Source organism: Xiphophorus hellerii, chromosome 18 (assembly GCF_003331165.1).
Source record: "Xiphophorus hellerii strain 12219 chromosome 18, Xiphophorus_hellerii-4.1, whole genome shotgun sequence".
Lineage (NCBI taxonomy): Eukaryota > Metazoa > Chordata > Actinopteri > Cyprinodontiformes > Poeciliidae > Xiphophorus > Xiphophorus hellerii.
Window position 1 is genome coordinate 26799244 of NC_045689.1, and position 26888 is coordinate 26826131.

The 26888-nt window shown below is 38.1% G+C and overlaps 1 protein-coding gene across 7 annotated transcripts in view; it reads right to left on the reverse strand.

Moving 5' to 3' along the window:
* The window catches only part of plch1 (phospholipase C, eta 1), a 76432-nt gene that overhangs the window by 16808 nt on the left and 32736 nt on the right, over positions 1-26888 (reverse strand). For all 7 annotated transcript variants that reach the window (XR_004336566.1, XM_032545298.1, XM_032545299.1 and 4 more), the window contains 9 exons: positions 25658-25804; positions 20725-20968; positions 20246-20375; positions 15945-16115; positions 15344-15437; positions 11677-11880; positions 11025-11145; positions 7998-8169; positions 2714-2821 (listed from right to left, as the gene is read on the reverse strand). Coding sequence is in view for 6 of the 7 variants with exons in the window: in XM_032545298.1 (XP_032401189.1) it covers positions 2714-2821; positions 7998-8169; positions 11025-11145; positions 11677-11880; positions 15344-15437; positions 15945-16115; positions 20246-20375; positions 20725-20968; positions 25658-25804 (1391 nt within the window). In the remaining variant the exon portion in view is untranslated. The remainder of the gene's footprint in view (positions 1-2713; positions 2822-7997; positions 8170-11024; positions 11146-11676; positions 11881-15343; positions 15438-15944; positions 16116-20245; positions 20376-20724; positions 20969-25657; positions 25805-26888) is intronic.

Consider the following 26888-nt stretch of genomic DNA (forward strand, 5'->3'; position numbering starts at 1 on the left):
TTTTAACCAAAAACATGAGTTGTTTTGAAACTGGAGTGTGTCCATTTAGCAAATTTATTTTTGCAATTCCAATTTGCACAATTTTGGGGGGACAATGGATACACAGCTACGGATATTCTTTTATTCTATGGAAACTAACTGAAGTTCAGTCCAATTAGATGAAGAACATCCATGAAGAGCAATTTCCAAGTCTTGTGAAGGACTCTCAATTAAACTCAGATCCAGACATTAACTGTGTCACTCTAACACATGAATACAGATTTTCTGCTCCTGCTTGTGAGACGGTGGACCACTCAAGTGTCTGGTAGCCTGAATCAAGGTTTCTTCCAGATTGCCCTGTTTTTTGCTTCTTCTTCTTCTTTCCATCTCAACCCACGTTTCAACAAACTCCAATTAGTTTTCTTACTCCTGCTGAAGAAACGTTTCCTCACAGACTGATGTTGCCACCATATTTCACAGTGGGATGGCGTTTTCAGGTGATGTGGAGTGTTAGATTTTATTTAAGAGTGATAGAGGAAAGGAAGCTAAAGACAAATGCAAACCTAATGTCTTTGTGGAAAACTAAAATCCTAATAAAAGAAATTTATGGTTGCAAATATATGGTTGCATTGTGGCAAAATGTGAAAAGTCCAAAGGCAAAGAATAAATTACCCAGAGGTTGAGTAACATTCTGTCATTCTGCAGCATGACGACCTGCAATTACACGTCTGCATCTGCGGTAGTGCCTCTGTTTCTTTGTCTCTCCTTCATTTCATTTAGCACTAAATGTCAGACGACAGTGGCATGCTAATCATTAGCAATAAAACAAAATACATTCTCTCCATACCATGTCCGTCTCTTTCGCATTAACGGTGGGGTGGAAAAAGCTACAAGTTAACGTCTGCCGATCATGTTATATGAAATGCTTGCGAACTCTCACCAAAAGAACAATTTGGGTTACATGTACAAGGTTGGAAGTTGGTTTCTACAGCTGAATCAGAACCAGACTGTCTCGCCCCTTGTTTTGAATTCCTTATCCTTGGTATAAAACTCAAGTGTTGTCTCCGTCTGAAGAGCTTTTCACACAAACCTGCTTCATCATTGATTGTCTTACAAGCTCTCTGTATTGTGCACAATATGTGAATAAACCTGATTGAGTGACAGTGCGACAGTGCTCTGTAAAATAGCTTCTTTTTTTTTTCCACAACAAAGGCGCGTCAGTCTATTGGTGCAGCGCTGGCAAGTCACTGCTGTTTAAGCGAACTGGTATAATGAGCAGAAACTCCCAGTAACCTGCCAACATCCCTTTCAAAGCGGCGATGGTCATCTGCTGTGGCATCTGCGGCGCCGCGCCTCCAGCTTAATAAAGAAAAACGACGCTACGCTCACTTATGAAACCAAACTGGAGAATAAGACCAGTGCTTTTTCCCCATTTTAAATTGGGAAGGGATGTTCCTGGCACCGCAGTGCCAGACAATATCAACACGATGATGACTGCGGATGAATATGAAAATGGCGCGCGCACAGCAAGTGAGTGATCCGCATGAATCTGACTTGCAGTGAAAATGTCAGCGATGTTAGTCACGCAGGTGTAAAACCTCATGTCGAATTCAAAAGAGAAATGACAACGCTCCTTTCAGTTTTCACTTTTTTTTCTTTTCTACTTGCATCATTAAGCTTTGGTTACCCTAAAGCATTGCTGACAATAATTACCTCAGACGTCGCTGGACAATTACTGAAGTCGTTATCTCCACTACGGCCTCATCAAGATCACATTAACTCACCTCGGTTTTGTTGCCTGTGTAGGGTTGAAAACTTTGCTTTGAATCAATTTGTTGACTGAGAAACACGAAGCAGGAAAAGCCGCTCCAATAGACTGATAAACCAAATGCAGATTTTTATTTATTTTGATGTAACAGAGGATTCTGGTTGAAATGCTGTGCAAAGTGACCAGGATAGTTGGGATCTACAAATGGATAGCTTTCTACATTTTATGTATTCAAATACTAAACGATCTGTTTGAATTTCTAATAATTTGTTGGGTTTTTTTGTTAAATTTGTCTTCGAAAGTATTTTAAAATTTTAATCAATTAAAAGGATCCATCTGTCTCCATTTGTCTTAAATGCATGCCAATAATGCATTTTCCGTTGTTTGATTGAGTACTTCTACACAAATCTAAAGTTCAATCTGGAGAGATGAAGTTTTCTTCTAATTTTCTCCCTGTTTTCTCTTTTAAACCAGCATATCTTTTTGTTGCGGATTTCAACACATCTGCTGGAGACGGTCTGTGCTGAACAGAGGCATGAAAAATCTGCCGCCTGTCTTTGCCTGTCCTTTATACAAAAATAAAGAAATAAAATGTCGAGTAAAGCTTCAACGACGCTGAAATCAGAACTCTGTGTTCTACTTTGGCCTCAGCCGCACTGCCACACATCCCGCATTCATCAAATGAAAACTAAACGGAAATGAAAAGGGATATCTAATAACACAATCTATTAAATTAAATTAAAACTGAGCTAATGTCGCAGACGCGCAAAGCCTTATTAAGTTTTTGCAATGACTGACGGATTAGTTTAAGATTAGTCTTCTAAATGAAAGATTAACGGAGATTCAAGTGTCACATTTGCATGGCTGACATGTTTGAGATTCTCACTGCCACGATGTTTTAAGACTGAATAAAAGCCATGTCTAAAACATGCTTGGTTAACACACTGCCACATTCCTGTAGCTTACATTGCTGCTCTTGAGTTTGAAGTCCTCTTCAATTTCGTCGGCGCTGTCATCGTCAGACACCTCCCCCTCCTCGGCGTCCGCAGACAGATAGGCAGGCAGGCGCTTCCCCTGGATGGAGAGGAGATGGAGGGAAAGGAGAAGAAGAGAGAAACGCACTCGTTTGATCGTCGGATGTTCCACGCTAAGGGCAGCACAGGCCCTCCTTCAGTGTTTTGTTTACATGCAGGAGCCCACGCAGGTCGAACCTCGGGGACGGTTTAAAAATAAAAGCCGAACAATTCGGTGTTACGTATCCCTCCATGCAGGAAGGAGGGAATCTTCACTTTTCCCCACCACTGTCATGTTTTGCTGTCAGTATGGTACTCCGGTACTTAAATGCTGTTTTAGTTTTACATCAGATGGAACAGGATGCTCGTCTCCCAAAAAGTCCTAGTTTTATCTCTGGGTGTTTATCGAAAAGTTTTCCAAACGTGTTGGGGGATTATTGAGGTATTTTGCAGCTTGTTTGTCTCCTATTTACGGTCAACGTTGCCATTTTGTCTTGGAACTCTCCCTATTGTTCGATGATGAGCTTTGTGGTTAAAGCTGCATTATGTAACTTTTATAAACAATATGCGTTCTTTTTATTTGTTAAAACTGTCATCATGTCGTGACAGTATTATGAGTTCCAAATTATTATGCAAATTGGATTAAAGTGTCAATAGGATTAAATTTTTGTTGTGCTATTAAATTTATAGATGGTATTGTGTGTCAGGGCTCTTTGAATCACTATAATTAATTTCAGAGAGCTGGTTGATTAGTTTGTCTCATGAGCTCAATTAAAGGAACTCTACTTAAGAAGGATGTTCCACATTATTAAGCAGGCCACAGGTTTCAAGCAATATGGGAAAGAGAAAGGATCTCTGCTGATGAAAATCATCAGATAGAGTAGTGCCGTATGACAAGGTATGAAAACATTAGATATTTAATGAAAACTGAAGCATTATCATAGTACTGTGAAGAGATTTGTGGCTGATTCAGAACAAAGATGGTTTGTACAGATAAAGGCATAATGAGGAAGGTTTCTGTTAGACAAATTCATCGGATTAAGAGAGCAGCTGTTAAAATGCCCTTACAAAACAGCAAACAGTTATTTGAAGCTGCTGGAGCCTCAAGGTGGAGGATCCTCCAGAGGCTTGAGGTGCATGAAGCTACTATTCGGCCACCACTAACCAGAGTTCACAAGCAGAAATGGTCGCAGTGGGCCCAGCCGTACATGAAGATTAATTTTCAAACAGACATGTTCACTGATGACTGCTGTGCAGCCCTGGATGGTCCAGATGGACGCAGTAGTGGATTGGTGGTGGATGGTCACCACATCCCAACAAGGCTGTGACGTCAGGAACGAGGTGGTGGAGTCATTATGCTGCACATTCAAAGAATGACTGTTTGCAGTTCTTTATAATCCATAAAACGTTTAGAAAATCTGCTGTGCATAATAATTTGGAACAGTGCATTTGAGTTTTATATTTTGGAAAAAAATACTGTTCTCACGGGGAGCTTTGTTCAGTAAAATTTGATTTATACTGTAATAGTTCATGACTTGAAAACTATACTGACCGTCATTTGCATTGACCGTTTAAGAAAATCTGAGAAAATATCAATTGCATAATAATTTGGAACACAGTGTAATCTGTGAAAAAAAAAATCAAGCTCTTGTTTGTGTTTTGGTTAGAAACAACCAATAAGGACCAGCAGGAAGCTCTTGGCGCTGTCAGTCATGCACGTGTATGTGCTGCACAACGTCCTAATGGCGGAGAATCAACTTACCGTTACAGGAAAACCGTCATCGGTGGCTATGCTAACAAGACTGAACATTCAGGACAGGTTTTTAATGTAGGAAGCTCGCCGTAGCCTGGCAGTGCGTAGACAGCACTAAGACCCTCCTCCTGGCTCTGATTGGTTGTTTCTAACCAAGTGGTTTATCTCTGTAAATGGGCATTAGGGCCACAGAGGAAGACGCAGAGGAGATGGATATTTTTCAGAGATTATCTGTCTCATATAACCATCAAAGATAATATTTAGGCGTGACAAAAAAAATGCAACACCTGTAAAGAAGCAAATACTTTCTCACAGTACCGTACACTAGGTAACCTTAGTGTCCATGATGGTCTTTTAACTGAATTTACCGCCATAGTGAAAACAAATTCTGCCACATTTAGGCACTCAGGAGGGCACATGCTGTATCTCTTACTCAGGAAAACACGTACATCAGCAGAATCCCCATGAAAGTCCCTAAGAAGCTATTTGGACGCACTGAAGGCCCATTAGTGAGCCATTCTCAAAGTGTGAGTGGGAGTCAGGATTTTCCAAGCGTCTTCTAATAAAAGCTGGAGGCTTAAAGCTTCCTGCGGTACATTTACCCGCCCTCCCGGCCAGCCACCGCTGCCACAAGCAGTCCATCACCTTCCTGTCTACGTGTGATGGTTCAAAAACCTTTTTATTAAATATCTCTTTCTGCGCTGCTGTGCCATCCCGGCTCTGCCGGTCCACAGGGCAAACGAGAGGCAGAAAGGAGGAGAAGAAAGAAGGGGGCAGTAAAAGGCCTTTATAGAAAATCAATATCGCTCTTTTTTTCTTTTTTTTTTCCAAAGACATCTGACCTGAAGCGAACAAACCAGGAATCCAACAATACAGACCGTCTTTGCACAACAGACGAAGACTGTTTATCTGATTATCTAATAATTGTTGAAAGCCTTCAGTAATCTAGATGTGACGTTTGATGCCACCGAAGCAACGTCCGATTTATTTTCCTAACCGCGCTCGGCTGACTTCGAGTGCAGGTCTGTCAAACGCGACGCACCGCTCCTCTTCCTGAGCACCTGTCTGGTTCAGAGCGCGGCAGGTGCTCAGGAAGAGATAAGCATGTGAGGCTCAGACATGACATTTATTTCAAATAAACACACAGACGGACCTGCGCTGCTTCCCAGCCCGTGTGCTTCCCTCAGTAATGTTGTCAGGTAAGGCAGACCGCATGTTGAGGTTTTCAGCTTTAAGCCCCCATACAAGCTTTCTGTTCTACAGTAATGTAATATATAGGAAAGCCTTAGATAAGATAAGTCTTAAATGTAAAAAAAACAAACAAAAAAAAAACATTTAATTTGGTGTAAAAATTAAAACTTGAAAAGATCAGTTCAAAAGATGGTAGAATTTGCAGGTCATTTGCAGATTTGAACTTTTAGCAACTTTTGTATGTTTTTTATGAGGCAAACAAAATAAAATCAAACTTCAAGACTTGCAGCTTGAGAGTTTCTGGTCCCGTTTTTCTCAGACTAAGCATCCACTCTGAGTCAATATCTCTTCAGGCTTTCTGAAAGTCGTTTTACCTCCTTTTTAAACAATTTCTGGTCAGCACCTCACTGTTTTCAAGAAAATGTTTGCTTGTTAAGCCACTAAGCTTAGATGCGTCGACCTTTCAGGCACAGCTAGGCTCCAAAACCCAAAGGATGAAACAACAGTAAAAACGTATCATTTTAAAGTACATTTTTAGGCACTTTGTCACAAAGACATAATTTATTTAACTGAACCAATTAAAAATACAAAAACAAAAAAAAACAGAGTTTGAACTTCAAAATTAAAAGTTTGTCCAGAGTATTTGATGCGATACTTTTAAACGTTCAGCATCCGGATTCCTGACCATCTGTGGCTTGCAAAACTGATTATAGACTTTGAGCGTCAATGTAACGAACCCGTGTTTATTCCACATAGTTTAACATTTATTCCCTTATGACGACACTTCCAGAGAAAGTGAAATAGTATCGGCTGCAGCAACCTCCTGTCTTGAGCCGGATTGTTTGCATTGCTTTTTTTCACTTGATAAGTGAAATCAGAATATGTTGGGATTTTGTTGCTCAGGCAGTCGTTCTCTGATATCAGAATTTGAAAATAATATGCGACATGTGAATGTGACAAAAAAGTAAAGATATGGGGAAATTTGTAAGGGGCCAAATATATTTGTGAATACATTTGCTTGAATTAAGTGCTGGAGCAGGAAAACTGTAAACTTTAGCAAATCGGTTTATGGGGAGAAAAGAATCGGAACGAAACAGGTGACTTTCTAGGAGCTATTAGCTAAAATCTGGCAGGCCATGAATCCTTTGTCAGATCTAAAGGTTTTAGGTTTGAACATTTTGGTTTGTCCTCCATTTCTCATATTTCTTAAACAATATGCTTCCATGGACTGGTGCAAAAAACTGGAGGGGAAAAAAAAACCTTTATGAGGCTTGTCTTAAGACGACTTTAAAAGAATCACATCAAAGTCTGAGTCTTTGATCGCGGTAAAGTAAAAAGAATATAGGGATGCCTTTATAATTTTGCGCAGCATTGTGTTTTTTTTAACTTATTACAAACACCAAGCAACTAAAGAGGATTAATTACCATCGGTATTTTTCAGAATTGCAAATGAAAACTTCTTAAGACACAGATAACTGGAGTGCGACGCGCTTTTTAATGCAACTTCTCATATTCATGACAAACATTGAGCACAAACATCATCCAAATTCCCGCAATTGTCAGGAACCTGCGCCAACTTTTCCGTGTCAGTTTTCCTTCTTTATTGCTTTACTTCAATGCAACTTGTGACAAATTTTGTGTTTCATAAAAAAATTTGCCTGAAATTCGGCTTTTCGTGCCTCTTAATTTAAAAGAAAATTTCTAATCTGGGTAGAAAAAGATTTAGTTGAACGTGTAGTTTTATTACACATTCTATCTTTAATATAAAACTGATTTATTTTTATCCATTGCTAAAATTGGCAGTATTTGAAAAAAATTAAATAAAAATGGCATTACAACCCCAAATGAGTCATCAATTAGCCGCTGTTTCCACTGTACATGATACAGCCAGCAGTCTGTCGCCGAGTTAATTTATGCCAGAAACTTCCACTTCCCCTCCGTCCCATTTATGATTAATAAAATGACCTACTTTCCTCTCATTTTTCCTTCTCCTCATCCTCTTCACAGGAAGTAATTAGTGGCCATGCAGTTCTGATCACACTCCCCCCACCCTTGGTAACGCACGCTAGGTAAAAAAAAATAAAATAAAATATTGATAGATAATGAGCGCTTCTTCTTTATTCTCCACATTGAGTGGAAGGAACCAGAGGGAGGGTGGAAGCAGACGCCTTCATTCACGCATTCATAAGAAAAAGTGAGTTATAAGTCCTCCTCCCGTTTCGTGGCTTTTAAAAATGAGAAACACAGACGCCCAGTCCCTCCCGCAAGTAACTGTCCACTGATGTGTCCTTACTTTGATGAGGATCTTCCCTTGCAGGCTGTGCGGACTGGGCAGCGTCTTGGAGTCTCTGCTCAGCACCTCTCCCACATCCAGTTTGTCTCCAAAGATTTCCCGCAGGTACTCGGCAATCTTCTTCTGCTGCTGGATGCTGCAGTGGTTCTCAATCGACAGGATCACCGGGTATCTTTAAGGAGAATTTTTTTAAAAAGAGAGAGAAAGTTTGCTTGAAACTGCCAAAAATACCTGCATACTTATCAGAAGCACAGGGAAAACAAAAACTCCCGGTTTGATTTTTCACCTTTGTTGCAGTGCACCTTTTCTTCTTCTATGGTATTTTCATGTGTGTGTTTGTAAATTTTGTAATGTTTCTGAGTGTCATTTACATCACCAATGAAACATTCAATCTACCTTTTCCAAACCGAAAAGTAGCTCAGATTTTTTCACCTGTAACAAGACATTCTTCATCCATAGGTGTAAAAATCTAATCATCCTATTACTTTACATCGTTTTTCAAGATTTATTAACCTAAAACAAGATGTGATAGTTTGCTGAAAAGGTGCTTGTAAGCTAGCTTTGTCTTGTTTTAAGAGTACTAGGTTTTCTGCACTTGAAACGAGACAAACATACTTGATAAGATTTGTTTGTTCTTTGCAGTGAAATGTTGCCCTGAGGCCACTAATCACAATAGCATGCAGCACTGAGGATAAAATATCAGCTTTGTCTTCTGGTGGAAACAGTAAGCAGGACAGACACACGGGAGACGATGATAAGGCAGAGTGTGTTGAATTTATTAATCTGTTCTCCCTGTCAGCATTATGACAGATTGGAAATTAATAAGGCGTGAATTAATAAGAATTGCAGGTTGTTGTTTTTTTTCCTAATTAGCAAAGGTGAGTGTTGTCTTTGGAAAGTGAGAGATGATCAAATATATCCTTAAAAAAGTACTTTACAGAATTATGTTGGGAGTTTTTTGGGACCATTCTTTAACCTCTGCACTCGTCCACTAGAGTAAAAAAGAAGTAGAAATTTAACCGGGATAATGGTGGGGGCGCGTTACGTTATGTTTCACACTTTAAACAAGTCAGAATGAAGCTGTTGTGAAAATTTTAAAAGTTTTAAGGTTGAGAACTTTTGCAAAGTGAATCGCTTACGTTCCTTTCTCCCACCCCCGCCTGGCAACATTCTGCTGTGGTCAACCAGGAAGGAGCAGGTCACATGACCTCATCTTCAGTGGATAATTTATATAAACAGGTCATTTATATGAGCTGCTCCACCATGAGAAAGACCCACAACAAACAACCCAGGGCAGATTCAGGGTTCAGAGTAATTAAGTTTTGGAAGATAAAGGTTCAGAGTGGCTTTAAAAAAAAAAGAGCATTGTATTATTTTGAGTAAACTCTTTAGGAAGTGATTGTCCAATCACAAAAACAGCTTCTAAACCCATAATATACAAATATATTTTTTGCAGTTTTAGCTTTTTGTTCTACCACTTGTAAATTTACAGTATATTAGCAATACAGCAGCAAGTTTGGCAAAAGAAAAGTTAGAAAATAAATAACACTAGAGAATTATAAATTCAGTATTATTTGCATGATCTTAATTCAGACGGCTTAAGTGTTTAACAAGGGCAGCAATTATGCATGTTAAATATTAGAGGATTTGAAACATTTTAATTAAATATAGATTTTTGCATGTAACCTGATTTTTTTCCATTTATGTAGCTTTATGGAAAATTAATTTAAAATTGTAAAAACCTATTTTTTGTGTGTGTTAATACCCAGTCCAGCATGTGAGAGTAAATAAATAGATTAATAGACTAGTAAACAACAAGCTGCAACCAGACTTTAGTAATTTAGCTTGCAGTTCAGTCGGCTACATAAAGAACATTATCAAAAAAAAAAGATGCACTTAAGAAATTTAATGGGGTTTTTTTGTAATTCTTCTGATTTTGACAAATCAACAAAAAAAAAGTACCTCACTATATTTTTAAACTACTAGCATGCCTTAATTACTTGTTACGTCTGCACAACTTTAATTAGGACACTTGACTTTAATCTAATTTTACATTTTCAACAGTCTGCAGGATGAGGCAGCAACGTTTGGCTTAATTAAGCTGAAACGGTGCCTGTACTTGAATTAAATAATCATCTTGATAACTCAGCCACCGCCAAGATTAGACGCTGTGAGTAGTGAAAGTGGGCCAATATGTCACCATGAAACCGCATCAGTCACAACTTTGTTTAGGTACCGTCGGGCCCCACAGAGACAATCAGCCGCTCCTCCGGGAGCCAGACGAAGCTCCGCTCAGCAGATGGTTCACTTATAGGTGCTAATTACTCCTAGAATCACAGTTGCTGAAAATATTTTTTTTAAATAGCTTTTGTATTTTATTTATTTATATAATTTCCTTTCTCATCCTCTAGAGCGCAGGTGTCAAACTCGAGGCCCGTGGGCCAAATCTGGCCCGCTGTAGCCTTTTATGTGGCCCTCTACATCCTAGACTAAACACAATGTCTGTTTAAATATAATGTAATCAATCAAATCAGTAAACAGTTTTTATCTTTTTACTGCCAAATTATGTCAGTCAGTCCCTCCAGTTTCTTGCGAATTATTGTGGAAGTTCACACAAAATCAACAAATCAACACACTTTTTTGCGCTAACACAGTTTACTGCTGATTTTTCTTAAAAATTGTCAAAAACTTTCTCACTTGTACTAAACAGCTGCCTCGTTAATTGTTGTCAGATTATAGTCCGTGATCTATACAGCGAGTAATAAAAAGTCTAATTTACCGTCATAAATAAGTGCAAATATTTCCAAATTAGTATTTTATTGCAAAACAATCACAAAATTCTGGAGGGACTGGAAAGATGTTCAATATTATTTAATTTTAAGAATTTATGAATATTTCTAATGGGTTTTATCGGTACATTCCGGGACAACCGGCCCTTTAAGAGCATTAATGATTTTGATTTGGCCCAAAACGAAAATGAGTTTGACACCCCTGGTCTAGAGTTAGCAACATGCAGCTCTGACTTACTGGTTGTTTATGAAGGCGTATTTGTTGATGGTCTCTATAACGGACTTGAATGTTATCTTGGACGTCAGGGTGTATCCGTGCTGCACCATCGGCTCTCCGTCGGGTCCGTCCCAACAATCCACTGTGGGAAAACGACATAAAAGAAATGAGTGTTGGGCAGAAATAATATTTAGTTATTTCTAATGTGAAACAGCAGCATTTTTCACTACTTCATCCTGGGTTATAACAACTATTTTCATTATTTTTAAATGAATTTAAGTGCGTCTGGTGTTTTAAGCAGCAGAGAACATCCTAAACATAAAAGAAATTATTCTTGACAGCGATCAATAAAAACTAGCACTTTTGTTTTAAATGACAGAGTTTGTCGTAACAATAAGCAGTAAAGGGAAAAAAAAAAAACCACGGATTGCAATAGTCTATTTTCACAGCAGACATATTGATTAGTCATAGTAAGAAAAACCCAGAGTGTTACTGATAGCATAAATGATGGCGCTGTTCTGTCTGAGCCATGACAGAATGACAAGTGAGATGGCAGAGATGATATCCTGACTGAGCCATTGTTAACATAACAGAATTTCCACTAGACGTTTTTTTTTGTTCTTTCTTCTTCTTTTTCATTTTTTCATCGGTACGGACGTAAACGCGAGCGCACCTTCCACACAGCGGCAGCCGGACTGCAGCACCCAGGCGTACATGTCCGTCTTGGAGTGTGAGAGGAGCTGGTCTCCGGTCAGGTACGTGTTGTGGGAGGAGGCGATGAAGTAGTTGCACAGCGGCTGCTCCATGTCCTGGTTCACCTCGTGATGCAGAGGGTTGAAGATGTCGCACGTCGGGCTGCGCATGAAACTCGTGAAGCCTGGAGGAACAAAAGAAGATAAATCAGCTTGGAATCATCTGCATATACCGAGTCTGATGTTTCCTGTCATTCACAAAAAGGGCTTCAATGTCATGCCTAACATGGTGATTGTCTGTCTGCCAGTGTGTTTGCCGGTCGATAAACTCCGAAGGACTATGACATAGCGAAATGCGGTAAACACACTTATTATTCGCACGATATGATTCCCGGTGGCATCGTTTATCCCACCACTTTGGGTCTTGTTGAGCTTGGATTAACGAACAAGCAGCATCATCAAACGGATCGAGACCAGACAACGGCTGCATCAGGAGGAAATATTTGGATGGCAGTAAACTCCACACTCATCTCCAGACATTAGCAGCAGGATAAAATGTAAATAAATGGACGGATGAATGGAGATCTGGAAGACATGTCAGTATCTTAAACTCACTTTTTGGAGATTCAACTATGTTGAAATGTAAATCATGGAAAGATGTGAAATTTCACAAAAGCTTGCTGTAATTTGTTTAAAATGTTTTTTTGTTTCGCTACTCTGCATCCTGAATTCACAAGTTGAAAGGTTTAAAAAGCTAAAAGAAGAAGTTTCTGCTTCTTCAAGGTTGTCCTTTGCTTTTGCTGCACAGAGTGACAGGATGTTCCTCACAAAAAAAAATGGTGATAACTCTAAGAAAGAAGAGCACTTATTGAATACAAAGAACGTGCTGTGAAGTTATATATATATTAGGCTGTTTATATATATATAAACAGCCTTTATATAAAAAAACACCTTATGGTGATCCTTTTGTAAACGCTTGAACTTTATCCTTTATAATAAGCTTCACATGCATATGAAGCTTAATTTAATACTTAAAAATTTATTTAAGTAGTGATGTATTGTTTGATGTGTTGGTGCTGTGGGAGACTGAACTACAATCTATCTATCTATCTATCTATCTATAAAAATTCAAAGATATACATGAACAAATTTGCTTGGATATATTTGTGGAGGATTTTCACCTGCAGACAGATTATGATTTATAAAGTTGTGAAATTTGCAAATGAAATCTGAAGTTGACCGCTGAACACTGCTCTTTCATATCCCGTGTGTTTCTATTCACTGAACCTCTACTTTGTTTTTTTTTTTGGGGGGGGGGGGTAGTCAACTATGTAATTATTTGCAGAATCTCCATATAAATTTCACCAATCACTGGCAGTCACTCTGAACAGCGATCGTAGGGCGTTTAAAATCTTTTGCTAAGGTTTCGGTAGTTGGTCACAGCCTCAACCTCTGTGCTCGGATTTTCACAACAGAACACACAAATAGTGCTTTGTTGAAAAATCGTTATTCGTATCATCTCAAAGAAGTTGACTTTTACACTTCCGAGTGCAAAACACCATCGATTTGACATTTCATTGTCTGATTTATGCAAAACCTTTGAATAATTAGCATGTAGCTCCTTCGGTTTAAATTCGCACTTCTTTTTAATCATTAGCACCTAAAAGACATATTCGTGTGAAATGTGAGTCACATAAAATTAGATATTGAACTATCATCTAAATGTTTTACATCCAATCCAGGCTTCAAGGACCGGGTGTCTCTGCTTCAACGCACAGGTAAAAACGTCACCATGGAGACATCTAAAAGTTGCAGGACGTTGGCCCCTGTTTTATGACACACAACAAATCTATTTGTGCTTCATAAAAAAAAGAAAGCACAATAACATTGTGAGATCAAGATATAAAGAGGAATGAGAAGGAAGAAAAAAAATCTTCTAACTTAAAGTGAACAAACTGCATCGTGAAAACGAGGATCTGAGGTTTGTAACGAGCAAAATAAACGTATATTATGTACATATTATATATGAACATTACATTTGCTAATGACACTTGTATAATATTACTTTAACAAAGGCAATTCATGTGAACCTTTGTGACTGCTGCTGTAATATAAAAGCTCAGTCAATATGAAAATCTGTACATTTACGGGTTGAATGGAAGAAACCATAGTCTGATCAAGTAGACAGTCACAGTATGCATTCATTTTTTAGTGACAAAGATTAGTGTTTTCCCTTTTCACCCCCAACAATGTCTCAATTTTTATTTTCCACAAGCCTCATATTTTAATCAGACAGTTTTCCCAGTACAGGAGCCCTTCCCTTCCTCTCTTTCCTCTTCAGGGCCACCTTTCAGCTACTTAATTAGGTTGGAATAATTTATATTTCTTATATAGATATGTATTCCCCCTGAAGGAGACCATCAGGGCTAAAACTCTTTATTTTACCAATTATTTTGAAAGTGTTCTTATGTGTTTCTAATAATCAAAAAGTCTAGAACCCAAATATACAAGTGCAGCTCAATAAATTGTTATATAATTTAAATGCTCATTTATTTCAGTAGTTCAATTCAAACAGTGACATGCATGTATTAGAAATACACATTACACACACATGTTATACTTTCAGATCTGTTGATTTTTATCTTTTTTTTCCCGTAAAGTTAATTTAAGCCCAACATTCAGCCTTGCGAATTTACTAAAAACTTTTGAGCTGTGCTCATCCTTCTCACCTGCGCAGCTTTGCCAGCCACAGTTTTTTGACTAAACTCCCATTAGCACCTAACATAGTTTAAGAAATGTCATTAAATGCGGCTCCATCACCATTTCCCAGCGTGACCAGTAAAATGGTCGTGCTGGGAAAAATTTTCAGTTCAGTTTGTGTCGGGTTATGACTAAATCAAATGAACAGACAACTGCCTTTTTGTGTTTTTATCTTTCAGTATTTTTACAACAGGAAAGATATGGTTATTGACAGGGTGTGCAAAAGACTGACATGACACTCTCATAAACATGACATAATACCTATTATAAACATGTATTGGTGTTCATGAATGTTTATGACTGTAAATAACGACACTTTTAATTTAAGGTTGCTCTAAAAGTTGCATTAAAAGTCCCAACTTTGCATTATTTTGTAAATAATGACATTTTAATGCAAAGTTGTAACTTTTAATGGACTTTCAAGGCAACTTTTAGAGCAACTCTGCATTAAAAGTGTCGTTATTTACCGAATGACACTTAATGACAACAGTCATAAACATTCATAAAGACTCCTTCATGTCTATGACAGTGTCATGTCAGTCTTATGAACACCAAGTCAAATAAAGCGTTACCAAGTTGTCTTTACGTTTCAAGGCTAAACAATTTTTTTTCCTTTTTCTTTTACGTAATATGACATACTGCTCAGTTCAAAATGTCTTAACCGTCTTTAGTTTTTCTGTATTCTCAGATGTCATTTTGCATGGCTTTCACCACTTAAAATAGGTTCAAAGAAACACTTCGTCTTACAGTTTGAGTCATTTTGATGCTCACTCACAAATAGCCTTATACAGTAAAACCATAACAAACAACGAGATGAGAGAAAACGATCTGCTGAATGCAAATTCGTCAAAGAAACTCTTAAAGGGGAGGAACTAACAAGAACGTTACCTTCTATCCCCAAAACGCCTCTTCGTTTGTTTTCATCTGATACTTCAAACTTGTCGATAATTTCTGCAACGTACTCTGACGTCAGGTTGGTCATCTACATAAAGAAATTGGACCAAAAAAAACATGGTTACTTAGTAAAATACAGCAAGTGACGTACATTTCTTACAAGTGTTGAAAGAGAAAAAAATATGCAAATGTACAGCAAAAAAAAAATCCATAAATGTAAAAATAATGTCAATTCTTCTAATGTTAATAATAGTGACTATAATAATTATTATTATAACAATAATAGTGGGAAAACTGGTCATTAGAAAAGTCACTAGAAATAATTATGCAGATTATAAAAGGTTGGGGACAATGAAGTAGAGCAAAATGACTGATTATAAATCAGACAATTGTATGTCATATATGAAACAAGTCAAGAGTTCCAGCAAAACAAGTCAGTTTAGTTGTGATAAATCAAATGAGGAATTACTGTACGTATGTCGTAATAACATAAATCAAGCCTTTTTATCCGTGGTTATATTTCAAGTTAAAGAGGCTGACTGAAGGGAAAGTGTTTTTACATTAAGAGAAATTTCCACCAGGTATATTTACTTGCCTTCTGCTCGTTGCGCAGGAAGTTGGCGAGCTCCTCCGCCGTCAGGTGGTCCTTCCTGTCGCTGTACGCCATCATGAGCAGGAACAAGTCCCGTCTCAGAGACATCATCTTGTAGAAGACGGAAAACTCCTCGTACGTCAGCGTGCCCTGATGATCGTCGGTGTCTGCTTCCTGAGCGGAGAGAAAAGGTGATTTCTTTTATTTTACACAGTTTTATTTACACAAGACCTTCAATGCTTATCGATACGAAAGAAAGAGTTCCTGTTGGTGTTTAAATTTTAAATAAAAAAAACAGCTTTCCTACAGAACATGTTAAGTTCTTGACTTAAGCTTCACCAGTTATCTATCCAATACAATGTTGTTGTCTGTTTTTAAAAGTACAAATACAAATGAGCATCTGCGCGTCATCGTTCGACTCATCCGACGGTTTGCGTGGCTCCGCAAAGCAAATACAATTCCCTTCTCACGAGAAACGAGTAAACATAAAGTCGGTGTCACCACAATTTAGTCAAATGAAAAGTGAAGTGGATTCATTCTGACAGTCGGGCACAGAGGATTTAATGTGTAAAATCCCACTTTAGAGAAACCACAAGAAGTACAAAACTGACAACAGCACCATCATCATAGAAAAGAAAAACAACACAAAAAAGATGAAAACAAAAGATAAATAAATGAAATATTGTTAAACTGAAAAGACAAGAACTTTCTTTATTCTTGGAGCAAATGCACCGTGCTCAGATTAAATTTGTTATTGTGGTCAGATTGTTTCTATTTTATTTATTTATTTATTTATTGGTAATTTATTGTGTCAAACCTTAACTGCACCAATGGATCCCTGTAGGCAGTAAACTAAATATGTTTTTATTTTTGTCATTTTTGCCAAAACCATCTAGACCAGTTATGCATACAGACGTGAACAAGCGTTTCTCTAGATTTCCCAGTCGCTTTTATCCTTTCAAATTCATATAGAATAGAGTAGAAATTAGGACAGAAACAGCTTTTATTGTCCCACTCTGGGGAAATTCAGGTACAACAGCTGCATAAAGATATGTAGATTCACACAATAATAAATAATAATAACAGTACACCACGGTTTCCCTCAGTGTATTATAAGCCTGGCGGGCCACCAGGCTTTACTTGAGCCCCCACCAGGCTAAACATTGTTGTTGATTTATTTTACTACATCAGTAACAATGGCAGCAAAGATGGGTTAAGCTAGGTTTATATATAATAGAACATTATTTATGTTTTAAAAAGACAATGGGATTTGATTATACACACAAAACCTACAGAATTTTACTTTGTAAACTTCTTTGTTGTTGATGTTTTAGTTCTGAAATTTCTCAATTTTTAGCTTTTTTTTTTTCTTTTTACACAGAAACACAGTGGGACAACCAGCAGACTTCCCTACCACCAGTCTTCTGGGGGAAACCTGGTACATTGTAGATTATAACATAATGCCACTAGCAATCAGGCAAAATGTACCAGCGTTTCAACACCAACAAATCCCCTCCACAAATGATTATTTTTTTCTTTTCTAAGCCTACATTCCTCTAAACATTGATCCATTCTGCTGATATTACTCCCCCTGTCTTGCTGCATCTTTTCAGTGTCTGATATTAAACTATATGTCGCTGGGTCCATTCGACTCCACAACAAATCTAATAGTACCACATTTCCCTTCCCTCATCTTCCCATAACACACACACACACACACACACCCACACCCACACACACACACACACACACACGCCCACACACAGAATCTAAACACAAAGCAAGCAGCAGGATAAAGCAGTCCAATTTACTTGGAATGCGTCGACAGAAGGTAAACAGATTTTAGGTATTTTAGGCTGCACAAGCTGTTAAAATGGCAATGGTACCGTCTATCACAGCATAAAAATAAAGCGGCAACTTTCTCAGGCTGATCACAATCCAAAAAGTGAGCTATTTTATTGGGTTATTTTACACTGGCGTAACGGGGGGGAAAGCATGTCACCTGCTCTGTCGACTGAATAATGGTAAAAGGAAATGAGAGAGTTTAGGAAGTGACTTTGGGTATTTTTAATTATGGCACCACATGCAAAAAGTAACCATGCTGTATATTAAAGACTGCGAGAAACTCCTGGACTATTAAAGGACACGTTGAGATCCTGACAAAAATGTTTGATGAATTTTACGAATAACTTGATTTTAGGTTGGAAAAACACAACAACACCTTGCATTGGTTTTCTCGTCCATCAAACCTTTCCAAAGACATTCAGCATAAGCACAGAATACAATCCATTTTATGTGCTGGGTCAGCACAAAGTAGTGCAAAACTGGGACATGGAAGGAAGACAATTTATGGTTTCAACAGGTTTTACTACTAAATATTGAAAATTGGTGGAAAGAGATTGCATTGGGCCTCCCTGAGCCAATGAATTATAGAGCTGTTGTTTGTTGCATTTATTCTCAGACTTTGTATGAGTTTCCCAAACTTTCTGTTGAAATATGACTGTATGTTTCGAATCAGAGGTGAACTTCTAACCCAGTCTTAAATCTTTTGCGCCGTCTAATCTATGAATTTAGCTATTCTAATATTCATACAATCAATCTGGACCAAAGCGGAACGATCAGGAGTCAGCGCACAGCTTCAGTTACTTCAGAGTAACTTAACATTCAGAGTCACATAAAGACAGTTACAAAGCCAGCCTTCAATCACCTGGAAAACATTTTGAGGATTAAATGACTAACGTCCCAACAAGAGCTAAAGAAATGGCTCCATATATTTATCTTTAGTCTCACTGATTATTGCGTCTTCATAAGTGTTTTTCAAATTCAATCAGACAACTGCAGCTGACCCACAACAAAAGTTGAGCACATCACTCCAGCTTTAAGGTGCTTATATTGGCTCCCTTAATCTGAGAAAATAGCTTTTAAAATACTTCTGTAAGTTTATAAATCACTGATTGGTTTAGCACAAAAGTCCTTGATAGAACAGTTGTCTGTTGTTCTAGTGTCAGAATCAGAACCAAACATGGAGAAGCAGTTGCAAAACTGCAAAAATGCTGAAACACTTTTAAATCCTTTAAGTCAAGGCTAAAAACCCCATTTGCTTACAACTGCCTACGATTTACATTAACTGGAACATCTATGATTGTAGCCCATATTCCAACTTTTCATCACTTTTGGAAGTCCAATGTTTAGGATATTGTCTTATAAACCTCTCCACATGTTTATCTCTGATTTGTCTGAGAGTTTTGTGGTCTTCGTTTCCTTATGAGAACAACACCCACTTTTAACCACCTGCTTATCATCGAGTAAGCTAAGCTATAAATATTTTCCATGTTCAGGTGATACCATTGCCAAATAAATATGCATATAATTAGAAATGACCGTGGCTTCCCTGCTGACTGCTTGTCGTTCGGGTTTACCTGTGCAGCCACCTGTCACACCTGCTCCCGTTTATCATTAACAGAAGAATCCAGGACACACAGTCTGACACACACTCCTCTGGTTTGCTCAGTACTGTCGATCGCCTCAATGACCCCCCCATTCATTTATTTACATTTATCTCAGCCTGTCACACCGTTCATAAAATGACAACTGAGATTAAATTTTGGGTGATTCTTTCCTGCTGCTCAGTCTTTGACAATTGCCTCTTTCAGATAAAAATGCAAATGAGACTCACTGAACTATGTTTCACCAATCTGTAGCTGAGCGGTTTTGTTGAGCCTGTGGGGGAACCGTTAGCTAAACTAGTTTTACTAAAGTTATTGTGAAAGAAAGATTTTAGGATTACAGCATTTATCTTTTAGAACTTCCAATCGGAAGTCATTCTGCAAAACATTTTACCCCAAAATCAGTTTAAGGTTTGGTAAAAACTTGGGAATCAAGGTAATCTGTGTGCAAGTGTTTGAGTCAATTCTTCTGTCATCAGATCCTTTGATTTTGACTCTTTTACTATAACTGCTTTTCTGCTTCTTCTTTACAAAGAAAATATAAAAACAGAATAAGCCAAGATATGAAATTAAAAAAAAGTTTTTAAAATCTACAACGTGGTCAGCATAATCCAATTAAAACTCAAAACTATCAATTCAGTGATCAATTTGCACTCCAATCCCCAGAATGTGGTAGAAAGTAGGAACGTTTTAGGTCAACAGAATGGTCGACTCCAAGTGGCATTACATACTGAAACTTTGGTCTTAAAATTTTAATCGTTTATCTTCTTCCATTTTCTTTTATTATTTCAGGCACATTTCTGTGTGCACGTGGGAATAAATTGCATTGGCAGCGTGGAGTCAGTGTTGTTTTCTCACCTGAAACATTTGCTTGACCTTCCTGCGTGGCAGATTGACATTCAGCTTGTGAAGAAGTTGGTAGATCTCGTCGATGTTCAGAAGGCCATCTCCGTTTTTGTCCGCTTCTTCGAACGTCTGCTTCATCCACGTGAAACACGCACGTTAAGGAAGCCGGACATGAGGTACTGTCAGCGCAGTTTTAAATATCTCCCCACTTTAGACGTGCAGGGAGTTTATCCACTGAGACAAAAACACTCAGACAAAAATGAAAGCTCAGACAGAGATAAGTTATTCGGAGCCATACGACATGTCTCGGCTTTTGCGTGAGCTGAAAGAATAATTCGCATCACGGCGAAGCGATTTTGACAAAAAGATTGCACGTTTTCCGGTGAGCAGACAGGAACCTGTCAATAAAACTATATTGACCTAGAATGTTTTTTATTTTTTTCCCTGTTTCTATAATTTGGTCGTGACATGAAAACAAACCAAGAGGATATTGGTCGTGTGTGCGTTGTCGCTTGGCCAATGAGTCCTCGTCACTAATCCCAGCCATCAGGTAGCGGAGGCCCGTGATCCAGGTTCTGGCCTCCTCTGCATTCGACGTCACCAGGTCAAGGGACTCCATGTGGTTTCCATGGTAAACCGTAAAGCAGCAAGCCTGATCGAAGTTACCGTCTGCATACCGGTGGAAGATATCCGACTGACCGCCTTCCGTCACCTTGTAAAGGGAATCTATGGTGACTACAGTGGTGGGGGGAAAAAGGAAAACAGAGGAAAAACAAATAATTACCAAATAAATATTTTCATTTTTCTCTCGCTGCTAAAATGTTCTATTGTTGAAGTGCACACAAGCTCTCATTTCAGAACCATAAAACCTTTTATAGTTACGAATAAACCTCAATCAGCCCTTGTAGTGTTTTTATAAGTGTTTATGCATCTTATTTTAAAAGCAATTTTCTGAAGCCAAAAGACTTCTGAGTCATTCCGAAATAAGCAAAAGTGCATTACCATGTCGGCCATGTTGTCATTGGCAACATGGATCAAGGATGGTGTGAACTGTGCAGGAAATGTGGAAGTATAAAGGTGAAGAGGACAGATTTCTCCTCACCCACCAGAAGCTGTCTCTCTGTTGGAAATCATTTTTGCCCCCAGTATTCTTGAAACAGTTACGAACTTAGATTTATGTAATAACCTTTAGTATTGACTAAACATTCCTATAGCATGTTATCTGATATCTAATAAAATGTAGGCTATTCTTGTGACATAGACACTATGAGGAAGGTGACAAATTCTTCCACACATTAGAAACAACAGTGTGGTACACAAATAACATCTGTCTAAATGCTGTGAAACAGATCCCACAAAATGACCATTTGTGGGATAATTTGCCATTGAGTTAAATTACAGGCAGACTGGGTTTGTGGGTGAAATCTTTAAAATCTCCCCATGTCGTTCCAGTCCTGTTCCTCGATAAATCACCGTATAAATATTCTTTTCATGGACGCAGATTCAAGCCTAAGATGTTGCTCTTCTGCAACTTTCAGCTGTTTTGTTTCTTTCTAACTGCTTACATGTTTCGGTCCTGGAAATTATTTGAACTATAATGAGCTAAAGGTTGAAAATGCAACGTAAAGGAAATGTAAAATTATTTGTTTTTAAAAAAAGTGCCTTTTAAGCTTCATCCATTAGATGCTTTTGTTCATGTTTCTCATGCTAATAACAAACACGGGTATTACACAGCATATCGTTTTCTGCATCAGCAGTCCCATTCCAAACACAAAGCAGCCAAAGTGTCCCTAATCTACAGCTAAAAATGTTTTCATGGTCAAGCTGTTAGCTCCCAAGTGACCACAGTGTTCAGCATAAATCCCTTGGTATTGGTTTTAGCACACTGGATATCTCTGCAGAGTCACCTTTAAAAAAAAAGCAATGCCATCTGTGAGTCTCCAAGGATTTCACAGCTTCTGAAACTAACACAATATGACTGGCGTCAAAATTCGATCTGCTACTGTCATCTATGACATGTGCACTACTTTATTGGTATTTTAATAAGGTTGGTAACGCTTTAGATTTCCAAATTGTTAATCGTTTGCATTAAAAAAAAAAAGTTGAAAATGATTAAACGCCCAAACATAAAACATAAAAAAAACATAAGACACCAGTAAAGAAAAAAAATTTCAAAAAATTCAGACTTTTTCTCAGAATTTTGACATTTATCTAAAAATTCTCACTTTTTGACAGAATTCTGAGATTAAAGTGCTGAAAGCCAAATTTCACTTTTAAAGCATGGCAACCCATAATGACAACTCCTACAGTGGTGTTCCTGCAGTCACTGCTTAAATCAAATGAACTGAATTGCCTTTGTAGTTGAATCAAAACCATTTCAACTCCAAAACTTTTAGATTAAAACAGAAGAGATTAAAATATAAGGGAGTACAGCAATGTATCCAAAAGAAATGCTTTAAATAAAAGCCATTATAAAAGTCAATGTGGAGTTTATATAAATTTGTAACTATCTGCCCTGATTTAACTCATTGTGCCAGTAGTCACCTTATGATGCAACATGAGAGTCCAGGATAAAAGCTTACATTAAGAGATAAAAATACAGAAGCAAAAAAGTGAAAAAAAAATAATAATCCCATCCTTTGCAAAGAAAACTTGAAGTTAGCTGACCTGCATACTGAAGTGTGAGCCCTTGCACAAAACTGATAGCAACCGGCTTACCCTTTCAAACTCTAATCATTTGGAGCGTCATGACAAAGATTTGATAATAAAATTCAAAACGAATAAAAGCCAAACTCTTTAAGACAAACCGTGAACAAAATGATGTTCACCACTTTCTCCTCTTCCGTCTATGATCTGTAACAATAGAGAGTAAGCAACTGCTGCAGGCGTCAGAGAGTTTCACGCTCTAATGAGATTGGTGTATAAACTCGGCTATCCGAGATCCCGTGTCTGTGTTAAGAACAGCCTGCAGTAAATTGTGTCCTGCTCTGAATTTTACACAGACGCTCCTCATGCGTTTTCACCTCAGCCTGCGTCCACCACTGTGGAAATTTGTTTTGATCGCTTCAAGAACCTCACCAATTTGAATGATTTATCTCATTGAAACAATAAAACTTTTGGGTTTTTTTTTAAAGTATCCCCAGTCAAATGTTGCGCTTTGCGATAACCTCCTTGGAAATCATGCACGACTGCTTTCCCGACACATTAAATTTCAGTTTTTCTGTTACATAATCTCGGCTCTTTAATACTGCTGTGACTGACAAACAATGTGGCAGCCTTGTTTCGACCTTCTGCACACACACCCCCACACACACACACACACAGGCGCATTAAATTAAATAATCAGGACGTTGTTGTCTTTTTTCTCGTTATGTCAACAGAGATGATTTCCGCAGCTTATCTGATCTTGACATTTCACCAGCACACCCCCCCACACACACACACACACACGCATGCATGTACAAGTATTGTCATTTACACACTAACAGGGGGACAGATGTGTGTTTCAGCTGGTAGGATGTGTGAAGCCTGCATGATAAAGAAGCGACAATGATGCTTTGACAGGGCAGTGAGATGTTTAATGTTAATCCCTTCAGAGCCGCAGCAGTGTGGCAGACTCGGATTAAAAAAAAAAAAAAGCTTCAACAGACACTCTGGGAAAAACAGGAGGTTTATCAGAAAGGGAAGCAGTGAAAAGATTATCACAACTTACAATGCACGATTCTGATTATTTGGAAATGTTTGTGTTTTTTTAACCTCTTTAACTCAGATTCACACAGTCAGAGCTGCTTTTCATTGGCTTCAACATCACCTAAAACATCAGTCAAAGATTAAAACGTACCATTTTATGTCATTTTACACACTTGTTAGATGTCGTACTTGGTCGGTTTAAACACTTCTTTCAAATACGATCTACAGACAACCCCACTCAAAAACAATAATCAGACTTTTCTTTAACGATTTCCAGCTCTGTTCTTCAGGTGGGGTTGTATAGCTGTCAGCACTGAGGGCTGAAGTTCTGCCAGTTGTGGCAGAATTTTGTATTTTAAGAGTTTTGTTCTTTCTGGGGTTAGGGTTTCATGTTGGCCAAGTATACATTTCAAGCACCAGTTTGTTCCCACCTTGGGAATGTGTTGCTCTGAGAAGCAATTAATATGTTCCCATATGCAGCTAAGCATCAGTTCCTTCCCACTTTGTTTGTTGCCGACATTTTCTGCAGACCAACAATGAGTTTGCTCCCGCCTTGCAAAAGACGATCCATCAGTTTGTTCCGACCTTAACTTATTTTCTTATAAACCACAGGTTTATTGTTCATTGCAATCTAGGTATATCATACAATTTTAGTCACCCAGCCTAAATAATTTTATGGATATTAGTGTTTTTTCACCATCTTTAGATCATAGATAACCACTCCCTGATCACCTTGAAAACTTTCTGGAGGGACTCCTGTCTACAGTGTGACGTTTGCACCAACTTCTCTTTATTCTTTCTAAAATTTCACCTTCTTTCCAAAATTTCACATCCTCTGCACAGATTGTTGCCATTTTTGCCTTTTGTTTTCTGACATTTTTGTCATTCTTAACATTAACATCAGGTTTTCATCACGTCTTTCAACATCACCACGACACAAATTCCTTCTAGAAATTGCCCAAGACTATTAAAGACTAAAAAACTGATTCAACTGGAACTCAGAATGATCTCCTTTTTTGAGCAGGACAAGCTATTGTTTTTGTTTTCTTGTTTTCTGCTAAATGTCCATTAGAAAGGGAGTGTTTGTCAAATTCACTGGAAGGTAAAATCAAATGGTGTGAATGGTGTAAATAAATACAGTAGGTATGGAAAATATTTAGACCCCTTTAAATTTCTCACTCTTTTTGACATTGCAGCCATTTGCTAAAATCAAAAAGGTTCATATTATTTCTCAGAAATCTACACTCAGAATCCCATCTTGACAGAAATGTAGAATTTTTTGCAAATTTTGTAAAAATTGAAAAACTGAAATATCATGTAGTCTTTTTTTAATAAATTTGCAAAAATATCTACATTTATGTTTTTTTTTCTGTCGAGGTGAGTGTACATTCATAAAAAAAAACAATATGAACTCTTTTGATTTTAGCAAATGGCTGCAACAAAACAAAGAGTGAAAAATTTAAAGGGGTCTGAACACTTTCCGTACCCACTGTATAGTCTTCATTACAAACCCCATCAGATTATTCTGTAAACCTTTGAATGGCAAGAAAAAAAAAATGTAATGTCATAACTATAATTATTATTATTCCCTGTGATTCTGACAGAGATTATTCTAACCTGGATGCTAAAAGAAAGCAAAACAGTCTTAAAATACATTTTTAAAAAACACAGAATGCACATTGGCTAATATGTTATTGCGAAAGCAGATGTGTCCATCAAAGTCCTTCTACTCACTCTTTGCTTTCTCGCTCTTGCGTGAAGGCCTCCAGCGGATGCAGGAGCGATGCTCATCCAGGTAGAAGAGTCGTACCAGTCCTTTGGATCCCGCCTTCAGCTTCACCATCTGCGTCCCGGACTGCATCACACTCATGCATCGTTCCACTGCGGGCAACGACACACAACAACCGCGCTGAGAAAACTCATTTAAAACACAAAGGGAGCAGGTGTGTGTGGCTTTATTTATATTTTCTCAGAAGGAAGTAAGGTGACGTGTCACAGAGTCGCACAGTCATTAGCAGACAGCAGCTGATGTGACTCAGCGTCCAAGGTGCAACAGAGACGCCACTGTGTGAAGGCACAAGGCTGCTTCTCTGTTACCCACTGACCTGCTGCCGGGAGAAACTCGGCAGAGGGAAAAATAGAAACGGCCCAAAGAGGGACACTCATCTCATCTGTATCTTTCTCTGTTCATCGTTTCGCTGAGAGCCTGAGGGCTGTTCAAGAAAAGAAAAATATATACTGTGCATCATGCTGAGGCAGGTGGAATATGTTCTTTATTTTCAGGTTTTTGTAAAGTGTCTGTTTCTGATATTTCCACCGAGTGCTAAAGTAGTAAATGGCCAAATCACTGCTTTAAAGGGGCGATATTATGTATTTTACAGGCGCATTGAATCATTTCATAGCACAATCAAGTAACTATGCTGCCTTCAGTTGTTATAAAAATGCTCACATATGACTTTGACTTTGCAATGTAAGTCCTTGAAATTGGGCGTCTGTGTCTTTAAGAAAGCCTTGCTCTTTCCAACACTCTGCCTTCAGGAAGTCATCACAACAGCGCTCTTCTGCCAATCCTTTAACAACGTTTTTACCAGCGTTTTACCAACAAGCAGTTTGTATAATGAGCTCAGCAGATGCACAGTTCCACCTGCTGCTGGCTAGTCTGAAGGAGCTGAGTGGCGAGGTTTTTGCGGGATGACTGCTCTGTGAGAAGGAAGTTTATAAGCTTGGACACTGCAGCTCTGAGGAGGAGCTTCATCTTCAAAAGAGGCGCCTGGTCCCACCAAGAGTTTTGCACAGCTGAATGGTTGCCCTGGGAGATGAAAGGATTTCTCAAATATGAATGAAAGAGTCAAAGCAACACTCCAGGTATGTTGTTGATGAGGGAATAACATTACAACATAGTGTAAATTTTTTTTTAAAAACTCAAAAAATCTGTTAACGTATTTTAAAAATGTAATTAAAAAAA